General features: G+C 43.0%; 1 protein-coding gene across 1 annotated transcript in view; it reads left to right on the forward strand.

Annotated features, from left to right (window-relative positions):
* Nucleotides 1-13,545, forward strand: part of csmd3 (CUB and Sushi multiple domains 3) — a 751,933-nt gene that overhangs the window by 226,942 nt on the left and 511,446 nt on the right. The window contains 3 exon segments of the mRNA XM_033020379.1: nt 8,341-8,535; nt 10,481-10,619; nt 11,092-11,279. Coding sequence (XP_032876270.1) covers nt 8,341-8,535; nt 10,481-10,619; nt 11,092-11,279 — 522 coding nt within the window.

Genomic DNA, 13,545 nt, shown 5'->3' on the forward strand with positions numbered 1-13,545 from the left:
TATTTTTTATTATGACCAATGAATGCCTTCCAAGTTTTTAGTGGAACGCTATGATGACTGTTCTAACGCGAAACATTTTATACATAAAAGGAGCTACATGCAAAATAATGCATATTGCCTACATAGGTAAAATGTATTGATCCTTACCCAACTGAATTATATGGGCATGGGTGCAAACAAAATCAGTAATAACAACTTAATTAACATTACTTCGAACTCTTTATTTAAATTTCAAAATATACTTTATTTGAGAAATAAATATATCCAATACATGATCCTTACAAGACTCCATCCAACATTCTCGGAGGTTATACATGCATTCAATATTATTTGCAAAAATTACATAAATTTATCCCCCACCCTTGCCACTCATGTGGCCCACTGGCATGGAATTCCTTCACTTATTTTTGAGGGGCGTCTCCAGCACACCCTGCCCCCCATGTCCAGCAGCGGAAGGACCCTAGACTGTGGCCCTTCCCCATCAAGCCTTGGTGTTGGCCTTTAACACAGAAATAATCAATCAGTCTGGAGAAGCATCCCGACCCAAAACGTCACCTATCCATGTCTCCAGGAATGCTGCCTGACCCGCTGAGTTACTGCAGCACTCTGTCCTATTTTACACACAAACAGACATTTGCTAACCAGTCTATGCTGGTGTTCATATTGCAGTCAAAGCTCCTCCATCTTATGTGTTCATGTGTGTCTGTCCCTATTTTATTGCCCATTACAACTACTGCCCCTAACTACTATCCCTAACCTGCCTTCAGAAGAGAAATAAGAAATAATGACATTAAATGTCAAGTCAAGTCAAGTCACTTTTATTTCTATAGCACATCTAAAAAACAACTCTTATTGACCAAAGTGCTTTACATTGGTGGAGGTACTAACGTTTTACAAAAGTGGTTCATAGATTAAGTACATACATAAATACATACATATTGCCCTCCCTCAGAGGACGTCAAGAAAGGCTTGAGAGTAAAGATGAGTTTTAAGTCTCAACTTAAAAGAGTCGATGGAGGGGGCAGTTCTGATGGGAAGAGGGATGCTGTTCCACAGTCTAGGAGCTGCAACCGCAAAGGCGTGGTCGCCCCTGAGCTTATGCCTAGACCACGGGATGTTCAGTAACCCCAAGTCGGCCGATCTGAGGGACCTGGACGTGATGTGGTGGGTAAGCAGACTTTTGATGTAGGTGGGGGCAAGCCCGTTAAGGGCTTTGTAAACATAAAGAAGGATCTTGAAATTTATTCGGAACCGCTCAGGGAGCCAGTGGAGAGAGGCCAGAATCGGGATAATGTGTTCCCTTTATCGGGTGCCCGTTAGGAGTCCCGCTGCGGCATTTTGGACCAGTTGCAGGCGGGTATAATATTGCTACATATGGCAAATAAATTGCTACAATTTTAGGGTGGTGCTTTCTTTGCCGAAACTAGCAGTACAGACCTGGGCATCCATCTCTAATAATAATAATAATAAATTAAATTTATATAGCGCTTTTCAGGGGCTCAAAGTCGCTTTACAAGGCAAGGCAAAAAACAAAAACAAAAACAAAAACAAAACAAAACAAACCAATAAATGAGCAACAAATCAAGCACAGATGAAAAGGGAGGGGGACGTGGGGCTAAGGATAGGCAGAGGTGAAGAGATGGGTCTTGAGGCGGGACTGGAAGATGGTGAGGGACTCAGAATTGCGGATCAGTTGGGGAAGGGAGTTCCAGAGCCTGGGAGCTGCCCTGGAGAAGGCTCTGTCCCCCAAACTGCGGAGGTTGGACTTGTGGATGGAGAGGAGACCGGCTGATGTGGATCTGAGGGACCGTGAGGGTTGGTAGGGGGAGAGGAGGTCAGTGAGATATGGGGGGCCAGATGGTGGAGGGCTTTGTAGGTGAGGAACAGGATTTTGTAGGTGATCCGGTGCGAGATGGGAAGCCAGTGAAGTTGTTTGAGGACTGGAGTGATGTGGTGCCAGGATTTGGTGTAGGTGATGAGTCGGGTGGCTGCGTTCTGGACCAGTTGGAGTCGGTTGATGTAGCTGGAGCTGATGCCAAGGAGAAGTGAGTTGCAGTAGTCCAGTCGGGAGGAGATGAAGGCATGGATGAGTCTTTCAGCAGCAGGGGGGTGTGAGAGAGGGTCTGATTTTGGTGATGTTGCGGAGGTGAAAGAAGGAGGTTTTAATGACATGGCGGATGTGAGGCTCAAGGGAGAGGGTGGAATCAAAGATCACGCCAAGGTTGCGGGCCTGGGGAGATGGGGAGACAATGGTGCCGTCGATGGTGAGAGTGGGATTATTGATTTTGCTGAGTGTGGATTGGGAGCCTATGAGGAGGAATTCTGTTTTATCGCTGTTGAGTTTGAGGAAGTTATGTTGCATCCAGGTTTTTATAGCTGACAAACAGGAGTTGATATGGGAGAGGGCGGGGGTTGTGGGGCGATTTGGTGCTGAGGTAGATCTGGGTGTCATCGGCGTAACAGTGGAAGTCCAGGTTGAAGTGGCAGAGTATCTGACCAAGGGGGAGGATGTAGATGATGAAGAGGAGGGGGCCGAGTACGGAGCCTTGGGGAACGCCTTGAGTGACTGTGGCTGTAGCAGAGGTGTGGTTATGGAGAGAGATGAAGTGGGATCTGTTGGAAAGGTAGGAATGGAGCCAGCTGAGTGCAGTACCTTCGATACCGAGGTCTTTGAGTCTGGTGAGCAGAATGTTATGGCTCACGGTATCGAAGGCTGCACTCAGGTCGAGGAGGATGAGGATGTTGAGGGAACCGGTGTCAGCAGAGGTGAGGAGGTCATTGAGGACTTTGAGGAGAGCGGTTTCTGTGAGGAGGGGGCGAAAACCAGATTGGAGGGGTTCGAATAGGTTATTGGCATGGAGATTGTATTGAAGTTGTGAGACTCTAGCATTGCTTCAGTTTATCTCTCTCCATGGTCGGTGGGGATCCTGCAAGCCGGCTGCCCTGCCAGCAGCGTGTTCGTTTTTTCAACTTTTTTTGATTTTTTAGTGTGTCTTAATGTATGTTTTTTAATGTTTCTTTGTGTGTCTTGTGTGGGGGGTGGTGTGGGGGGGGGGGGGGGGTAAGGGAGAAACTGCTTTGGTCGCCTCCTGCACGGAGAAGCGACTTTTTCCATGTCGCCTCCCCCGTGGCCTAACATCAAGGATCGTTGCGGCCTTTCCCGGAGATGTGCCCAATGCTTCAGCAGCAGGCACAGCATGGACTTTTGTCGCGGAGCGGGCGAGCCCTCGCCGGGGGGCGCTGGAGGAGTGCGCTCCGTTTGCTGGCCCACGGCAGCCTAAAGCCGCGGCTGCAGAGCTCCAGCTGGCGCGGTGTCCGGAGCCTTGGATCCCTCGTTGGGGACCCGGGAGGAGAAGAGCTCTGACCGCCGGCCCGCGGCCAACTTTTACCGCGGGCACGGCGGGGACTTACTATCCTGAGTGGGATCCCTCGCCGGGGATCCCTGGAGAGGAGCTCTGACCGCCGGCCCTGCAGTGTGCGGTGCCTCTGGCTGCGGTGCGGCGGGAACTTTAAATATTTGACCGCTGGTCGCGGTCTCCGGTGGGGAGGCACCGATTCAGGACTTATTCAGGACTTACCTGGACTTACCTTGTCTGTACATCTGGACGCCCGCAGTGGCGACTGCGGAGGGTTGAGGTCCCGACCACAGGGGACAATAAAGGATAACTGGCCAAATTTTGTGCCTTCCACCATAGTGATGAATGCTGTGGTGGATGTAAATATTTTTATAGTGTATTGTTTGTTCTTTTTTATAGTACCGCTGCTGGTAACTTTATGTGCAAGTGACATATAAAACTTGATTGATTGATTGATTGATTGATTGATTGATTGGTTGGTTGATTGATTGATTGATTGATTGATTGATTGATTGATTGATTGATTGATTGATTGATTGATTGATTGATTGATTGATTGATTGATTGATTGATTGGTTGGTTGATTGATTAGCACAACCTAACCTGCTGGGTATGTCTAACAGCCCTATATTTCACAAATCTTACAGTATATTACTGTGTTTCTGTTCTCTGTCTAACTGACCTCAATTCTTTGCATTTATGAACAGAAGGATGCTCTCCCTTCCCAATAATCCCCATTAACCTATTGACCACATGATCTTGTTGGCCCCAGAGCAATACTGGCCTTGCCCTATCAGAGCTATTCCCTTTGTACAACCTGACCCTTCTCCAGTGTCCAATTGATGCTGACTTGTTTCTCTCCTGATGGAGAGCTTTCAACATGATGCATTAACTGTGTCTCTTTTTCCACAGTGGTTGACGTTTCTATCATTTTTTTGTTTTTATTTGTCTTCTCAAAGGTCTTAATTGTGATAGAAAGCATAGAAACATAGAAACTAGGTGCAGGAGTAGGCCATTCGGCCCTTCGAGCCTGCACCGCCATTCAATATGATCATGGCTGATCATCCAACTCAGTAACCTGTACCTGCCTTCTCTCCATACCCCCTGATCCCTTTAGCTACAAGGGCCACATCTAACTCCTTCTTAAATATAGCCAATGAACTGGCCTCAACTACCTTCAGTGGCAGAGAATTCCAGAGATTCACAGCTCTCTGTGTGAAAAATGTTTTCCTCATCTCGGTCCTAAAAGATTTCCCCCTTATCCTTAAATTGTGACTCCTTGTTCTGGACTTCCCCAACATCGGGAACAATCTTCCTGCATCTAGCCTGTCCAACCCCTTAAGAATTTTGTAAGTTTCTATAAGATCCCCCCTCAATCTTCTAAATTCTAGCGAGTACAAACCTAGTCTATCCAGTCTTTCTTCATATGAAAGTCCTGACATCCCAGGAATCAGTCTGGTGAACCTTCTCTGTACTCCCTCTATGGCAAGAATGTCCTTCCTCAGATTAGGAGACCAAAACTGTACACAATACTCCAGGTGTGGTCTCACCAAGACCCTGTACAACTGCAGTAGAACCTCCCTGCTCCTATACTCAAATCCTTTTGCTATGAATGCTAACATACCATTCGCCTTCTTCACTGCCTGCTGCACCTCCATGTCTACTTTTAATGACTGGTGTACCATGACACCCAGGTCTCGTTGCATCTCCCCCTTTCCTAATCGGCCACCCTTCAGATAGAAGTCTACTTTCCTGTTTTTGCCACCAAAGTGGATAACCTCACATTTATCCACATTATACTGCATCTGCCATGCATTTGCCCACTCACCCAGCCTATCCAAGTCACCTTGCAGCCTCCTAGCATCCTCCACACAGCTAACACTGCCCCCCAGCTTCGTGTCATCCGCAAATTTGGAGATGTTGCATTCAATTACCTCGTCCAAATCATTAATATATATCGTAAATAGCTGGGGTCCCAGCACTGAGCCTTGCGGTACCCCACTAGTCACTGCCTGCCATTGTGAAAAGGACCCGTTTACTCCTACTCTTTGCTTCCTGTCTGCCAGCCAGTTCTCTATCCACATCAATACTGAACCCCCAATACCATGTGCTTTAAGTTTGTATACTAATTTCTTATGTGGGACCTTGTCGAAAGCCTTCTGAAAGTCCAGATATAACACATCCACTGGTTCTCCCTTATCCATTCTACTAGTTACATCCTCGAAAAATTCTATAAGATTCGTCAGACATGATTTACCTTTCATAAATCCATGCTGACTTTGTTCAATGATTTCACCACTTTCCAAATGTGCTGCTATCCCATCTTTAATAACTGATTCTAGCAGTTTCCCCACTACCGACGTTAGACTAACTGGTCTGTAATTCCCCGTTTTCTCTCTCCCTCCCTTTTTAAAAAGTGTGGTTACATTAGCTAACCTCCAATCCTCAGGAACTACTCCAGAATCTAAAGAGTTTTGAAAAATTATCACTAATGCATCCACTATTTCTGGGGCTACTTCCTTAAGTACTCTGGGATGCAGCCTATCTGGCCCCGGGGATTTATCAGCCTTTAATCCATTCAATTTACCTAACACCACGTCCCGGCTAACCTGGATTTCACTCAGTTCCTCCAACTCCTTTGACCCCCGGTCCCCTGCTATTTCCGGCAGATTATTTATGTCTTCCTTAGTGAAGACAGAACCAAAGTAGTTATTCAATTGGTCTGCCATGTCCTTGTTCCCCATGATCAATTCACCTGTTTCTGACTGCAAGGGACCTACATTTGTTTTAACTAATCTTTTTCTCCACACATATCTATAAAAGCTTTTGCAGTCAGTTTTTATGTTCCTTGCCAGTTTTCTTTAATAATCTATTTTCCCTTTCCTAATTAAGCCCTTTGTCCTCCTCTGCTGGACTCTGAATTTCTCCCAGTCCTCTGGTAGGCTGCTTTTTCTGGCTAATTTGTACGCTTCATCTATTGTTTTGATACTATCCCTGATTTCCCTTGTTATCCACGGATGCACTACCTTCCCTGATTTATTTTTTTGCCAAACTGGGATGAACAATTGTTGTAGTTCCACCAAAGCACCACCAAAAGGATGGCATTGGTGCAATTGCATTCCCTAACATTATATTAACTCTGACATTTGTCAAGTGGACTTATAATACCAATAGTGCAGCCAAATGCTTTATTTTTGTGTTTCATGTTCTGATCCAACTGTGGCGCAGCGGTAGAGTTGCTGCCTTGCAGCACCAGAGACCCGGGTTCAATCCTGACTGGGGGTGCTGTCTGTGCCGTTTGTACATTCTCCCTGTGACTGCATGGGTTTTCTCTGGGTGCTCTGGTTTCCCCCCACATTCCAAAGACATGAAAGTTTGTAGGTTAATTGGCTGCTGTAAATTGTCTCCAGCGTGTAGGGTAGAACTCACTGTAGGGCCTGTTTCCATGCTGTATCTCTAAACTATACCAAACTAAACTAAAAGATTTAGGTAGCTTGTCTTGTTTTGGATGTTCAGCTCCATGAAACAAAGAATATGATTTACGCATTCTGTGCATGAAAAATAAATTGGATAAGGTATCATTGGATGAAGCAGTATTGTGTCAATATTGGTGTATAATCAAAAAGCAACAGCATCAATTAGGTAATAATTATTTTTAATGTTTTCTGAGATTCCTACACTTAAGAATGTGAGAGAAGCATAATATATTAATGTTGTTCATATATATGAACTAAGCATTGGAGGATGACAGAACTGAAAACAAAACTTGCATTTTTGCTGCATCCTATCAAACTGTGTTCTATTAAAATAACAAAACACAACACCTGGAGGAAACCACAAACAAATCTTACCATTAATTAAAATGAGTAATCAATTAATCTGTTCTTGATAGCATTGAGTTTGCACACAATAAGAATTCTACTCTTCCTCTTCAAAGGCTATTATAGGATATTTAAAATTGAACTTTAATGACTAAAAAATCGAATCCATAAGCAAAAAATCAAACTTCTGGAGGAAATTAGCAGGTTGAGCATCATTGGTAGAGGCAAAGGAGTGGTTCTAGCACTGCATCAGGATGGAATGTGCAAGAGACAAGAGAGTTTTATTGTCATATGTCCCAGATAGGACAATTAAGTTCTTACTTGGTCAATATAAAGAGGTGTGACGGGGGCTGGCGGCGTATACATCGAACCAGGTGGCGGAGAGAGTGGGGAAGGTACAAACAGGCTGGAAGGTGGTAAGTCAAATCAGATAAGGGAGGGAGATTGGTCAGATGGAACCAAGTGGAGAGGGAAATAGTTGGGATGGCCAAGGGGGAAGAAAACCAGGTGGGGGGGATAGTTGTGAGGGAGATAGAACAGGTGAACAAAGGGAAGGAGAACCTAAGTTCATCAGGAAGAACACAGAGGAGTGGCTTACTGACTATCCCATACGTGTTGACTTAGAACAGAGTCACGCAGACAATTGTCAACAGCATTGACCTCTAACACAGAATTAATTCAATAAAGCATATCCAATGTATTCACTGTTTAGAATTCAGCATTGTTGGATCCCATAAATAATATATAAAGCTATCTAGTAGTCAGGAGCTGAAGGATTTTAACTAAAGGACAACCAACTATTCCTTCATGTTAGTTTGGCTCAGCATATACTCTTTTTCTTACAAATTCATGAAATATTACAGAACAATTTTCGACATTAACAGCAAAGTGAGTGTTTATTTTCTTTCCTCCGCACTCACTTTCCCCTCTTTATCCTCCTCCATTTTTATCACATCTCCCTCCCTCCCCCTACCCACCCACCCACCCGGCAATCCACCTTCCCCATGTACCCTATATTATAAAGTCTGGGATTAAACTTAGACAAATAATTTTGAACATGGAGAGGAATATTCACATATACATGAGGCAGAGCTATTTTAAATCAGAGAGAGATCAAATAATACTGAAACTTTAACCATTATTTTTCTCTTTTCTCTCCACAGCTTTTGGTCACAATGAATGTCCTGATCCCGGCATTCCCATTAATGGGCGACGCTTTGGTGACAACTTTCAGTTGGGAAGCTCGGTATCTGTTCTCTGCGAAGAAGGATTCATTAAAACTCAAGGGACGGAGACCATAACTTGTGTACTGAAAGATGGGAGAGTCACGTGGAGTGGACCAATCCCTAAATGTGAAGGTATTCACTAAAATGGCAGAGTATGGTCCAGATTGTGCTGGGCTCGTCTGCCCACTCAAACTTACTTTTGTTTTCCAGATTGGAAAGGACAACTGAGTTGTCCAAATGAGACACATCCATGTACAACACCGTCTATAGGGCAGAGGGTATCCAAGTGATGAGTTCGATCCAATCACTGCCCCACACCCCGGTTGCTTGATGCCTTTAACAACATACAGTTTTCAGAATTTTGTTTTAAACAAACATTTTGTTTTAAAATGTTTCTGATCGAGAGAAGCATTTGAAAAGTATTAAAATGAACATAGCGAAAGACAGCACAGGAAATAACACTTCAGACTATTGAGTCCACGCCAACCAGCAAACCCTCGTTGACACCAATCTTACATTAAATACATTTGTTATGCTATTCAGATTATCATCAGGCGCACCAGATTCTATCACTCACCTACACACTCAGGGCACTTTGCAGTGTCAAATAAACTTAGCAACCTGCATGCTTTGGGGAGATGGGAGGAAACCGCAGCCCAGTGGGAAACCCAAGTGGTCACAGGGAGAACGTGCAAACTCCGCACAGACAGCACCTGAGATGGTGATTGAATCTGGGGTGTCTGATGCTGTGAGGCAGTGGATCTAGCACCTCTGCCATGGTCTCACCCAAAAGATTGAACTAATTTAAAAAAAATCTAAACTAGCTAAAGAACACTAAAAACATACATTTAACACTTACTATTAAAACAACCATAGAAGGAAGGGACAGGCAGACTGTTGGCGAGGCAGCCAAATACCAACATCTCACAAAATTAGTGGTTAGAAACAAAGATAATAGAATAGTCTTTATTTCATTGTGATTACATTTGAAAATAACCATGTTTCAGATATTCAATCCTCGATCAGACTCCTCCGCACTACTTCACTCAGCTATGAACATTTGTACTGGACCTCAATAACTTAGAGAAGGTACAGTGTTGATTCACAAGAATACAACACGTTTTAACAGATTAAATTATTAACATGAAGATAGTCATAAAAAGCTGGAGTAACTCAGCTGGGCCGGACAGCATCTCTGGAGAAGGTAAATAGGTGACTTCGGGAATCACCTATTCCTTTCTCTAGAGATGCTGCCCGACCCGCTGAGTTACTCCAGCTTTTTGTGTCTATCTTCGGTTTAAACCAGCATCTGCAGTTCCTTCCTACACATTATTAACATGAGCTGCATTCCCATGCATATAGAAGATTGTGATCTGACCCAATTGACCTATTGTAGTAAAGGGATTGGATTGAATGGAAACAGATGGCTCTCCCTCCCCCACAATCATCCTGTCCAGTGATTGTGGGGGAGGGGGAGCCAAGAAATCTAAAGCAGTAATCCTGAACTTGAAAATATTTTTTTCTCTGGTATCTTCAACTTAGAACTGACAATTTTTATGTAAATTCAGGGAGTAAAGGTGTGTGTAGTTCTGCAACGCCCCAAAGTGGTGGTGTCTAGCTGGTTTGAAATTTTCCAAGGCTGAGATCAGTAAAGTCCTGTTGGGATGGATTTCAAACAATATGGAGCAAAAACAGATTACTAAATTTGAGCAACACAGGAGCCAAAGACCAAAGATGCCATTGGCCTGATAAATTGTATGAAGATCCTGCATTTTTGTTTTGAAAAGCTCACTATTCCTCTTTGTGTTAATACTATTGGATAAGTTATTTTCACTTGAATTTTTTTGCAATATGAAATATTCCTCACGATACAGTCACTTTATTTATTACACAACTGTGCATTATAATGCAAATTAATGATGTATAATAGGACAAACAAGAATGTAATTCTAACATCCTTTATTTTTAAATGACTTTTCAGTAATAGCTGTCAAATATTTAACACTGTTGTGTACTTTTGCCTGGTTTTCACGCTGGCATATATGTATATCAAGGTATAACCATTATTATTCTTTAGCTCCTTGTGGTGGCCACTTTTCTTCGCCTAATGGAGTAATCCTATCACCAGGCTGGCCTGGCTATTATAAAGACTCTCAGAATTGTGAGTGGGTGATTGAAGCTGAACCAGGACATTCTATCAAAATCACATTTGAAAGGTCATCACATAATCTCTTCTTTTATATCTTGATATATATATGTTTAATGTTATTTAAATTTAGAAATGCATTCTGCACATTTTGGAAGACAGTATAAACTATCAGGGGGCATGTTTAGTTTTAATATCTTGGTGTATAATTTAGTTTATATTCAGTAGCAAATAGATGGTGACATATATTACAGTTCTCGTGTTAATATCTTATCTCAACACATTTCAATAAATTAAAAGTATAATCTTTCATTCTAGTTAAATATTAATCTTGTACCGTGATTCAAAACGACTGGCTCTTCTCAGTTCATAATAATTAAACATTGATGATTAGTTCATTTAATGTCTGATAATATGTACCACATTGTAGGTTAAGGATGATTAGATAGTTAGTGTATGGCATGAATTCACTGTCCAATATTAAAACCAATTTGTTCCTCTCTAACTGGCTCGCAAATACATTTACATTTCTCTACCTGTAGGTTTCAGACTGAAGTCAATTATGATGTTCTGGAAATTCATGATGGCCCAACGCTACTCTCCCCACTTCTTGGCTCTTTCAATGGCACACAAGTGCCTCAGTTTCTCTTTAGCAGCTCCAACTATGTTTATTTGCTATTTACAACTGATAATAGTCGCTCCAATATTGGTTTCAAGGTTCATTATGAGAGTAAGTACTCCGTCTATCTGTCTTCATGTAACATATTATTTGACCATGAGCTTCATGTCAGTCCATGTTCATTGTGTGCTATACCAGGAAGGCTGGAAGTGTTGTCAAAGATGCTTGTCACACTGACCATTCCTTTATCTCTCTTCTACCATCGGGGAGAAGGTGGGAAAGCTTGAAATCCCTTCAACACCACAGCTATTTAAGAGTATAGGAGCAAAGAGGTCATTCTGCAGTTGTATAGGGCCCTAGTGAGACCACACTAGGGCCCAGAAATGGGAGGTGCAAAGGGTCTTGGGGATGCGGGTGCAGGATTCCCAAAAAGATAATTTGCATGTAAATTGGAGGAACAGCACCTCATATTTCACTTTGGCAGCTTACAACTCAGTGGTATGAATATTGATTTTTCTAATTTCAAGTAACCCTTGCTTTCCCCCTTTCCCCATCACCACCACTCTAGTCATCCTGCTAGTTCCACTGTTTGCATCCATATATCCTTTATTTATCACCTCTTCCACAGCCAACAATGGACCTTTGTGGGCTCCACCTTTCCTTGGTCATCAGTGCAGGTTCTGATTTGTTCTGAAACTTTTCTAGTTTCCTATTCCCCTGACTCTTAGTCTGAGAGGTCTCGACCCGATATGTCACCTATTCCTTTTCTCCATAAATGCTGCCTGTCCCGCAGAGTTACTCCAGTATTTTGTGTCTATCTTCGGTGTAAACCAGCATCTGCAGTTCCTTCCTACACAGGTTAATTTGCAGATTGAGTGGGTGGTTTAAAAAAAAGTAAAATTCAATACTGGTGGTCGGGCCACTGGTTATTCAAACCCTTGTTCATCATGTGATAAGAGGCATGTGACTGAGGGGCAGGGGTTAGAAAGGAAGTAGAGGGTGTCCCCTGCTGCAGACACACGCAGTTACTCTGGGCTCAGCATCACTGCTCTTGTATTTGATTTATTTTTTGTTTAATAAAGCTTGTCCTTCAGTTCACAAAGTCTGACTCCTCTATCGCGCTTTAATAGCATTCAGTACAAGGGGACTCGAATATGAAAAACAGGGATGTAATGCAGAGATTTTATAAGCACTGGTGTGGCCACATTTGGAATATTGCCAGCAATTTTGGGCCCCATATTTGAGGAATGATATTCTGGCATTGGATAAATTCCAGGGGAGGTTTACGAGAATGATCCCAAGGATCATTGGATTAACGTACAAGTGTTTGATGACTCTGGGCCTGTACTCACTGGAGTTTAGAAGGATGAGAGTGGATCTCATTGAAACTTACAGAATCATGAAAAGCCGAGATACAGTATATGTGGAGAGGATTTTACCAGTAATGAGAGAGTCTCACACCACCAGAGGGTGAAGCCTCAGAATAAAAGGCTTTTAAATGGAATTTAGGAAGAATTTATTTTGCCAGAGGGTGGAATTCATTGCCACAGATGACGGCAGAGGCCACGTCATTGGTTCTTCATTAGTAAGGCCATCAAAGGTTGTGGGGAAAAAGTCGAAAAATGGGGTTGAGTAGGGAAAATAGATCAGCCATGATCAAATGGCAGAGTAGACGTGAATGGCCTAATTCTGTTCGTATGTCTTATGATCAATAACTGATCAAATTTAATGGGTTTTTTTCCATTAAGTAGCCACAATGTATAAAATTGTTTTTGGAATAACAATTTAAAAATATGTTCAGTATTAGATTGCTTGGATCCGTTTCCTTGTAGCTGTTATTTAGACAATAGACAATAGGTCCAGGAGTAGGCCATTTGGCCCTTCGAGCCAGCACCACCATTCAATGTGATCATGGCTGATCATCCCCAATCAGTGCCCTGTTGCTGCCTTCTCCCCATATCCCCTGACTCCGCTATCATTAAGAGCCCTATCTAGCTCTCTCTTGAAAGCATCCAGAGAACCTGCCTCCACCGCCCTCTGAGGCAGAGAATTCCACAGACTCACCACTCTCTGTGAGAAAAAGTGTTTCCTTATCTCCGTTCTAAATGGCTTACTCCTTATTCTTAAACTGTGGCCCTTGGTTCTGGACTACCCCAAGATCGGGAACATGTTTCCTGCCTCTAGCATGTCCAAGCCCTTAACAATCTTATATGTTTCAATGAGATACCCTCTCATCCTTCTAAACTCCAGAGTGTAAAAGCCCAACTGCTCCATTCTCTCAGCATATAACAGTCCAGCCCTCCCGGGAATTAACCTTGTAAACCTACGCTGCACTCTCTCAATAGCAAGAATGTCCTTCCTCAAATTAGGGGACCAA

The sequence above is a fragment of the Amblyraja radiata genome, chromosome 4, assembly GCF_010909765.2.
Source record: "Amblyraja radiata isolate CabotCenter1 chromosome 4, sAmbRad1.1.pri, whole genome shotgun sequence".
Lineage (NCBI taxonomy): Eukaryota > Metazoa > Chordata > Chondrichthyes > Rajiformes > Rajidae > Amblyraja > Amblyraja radiata.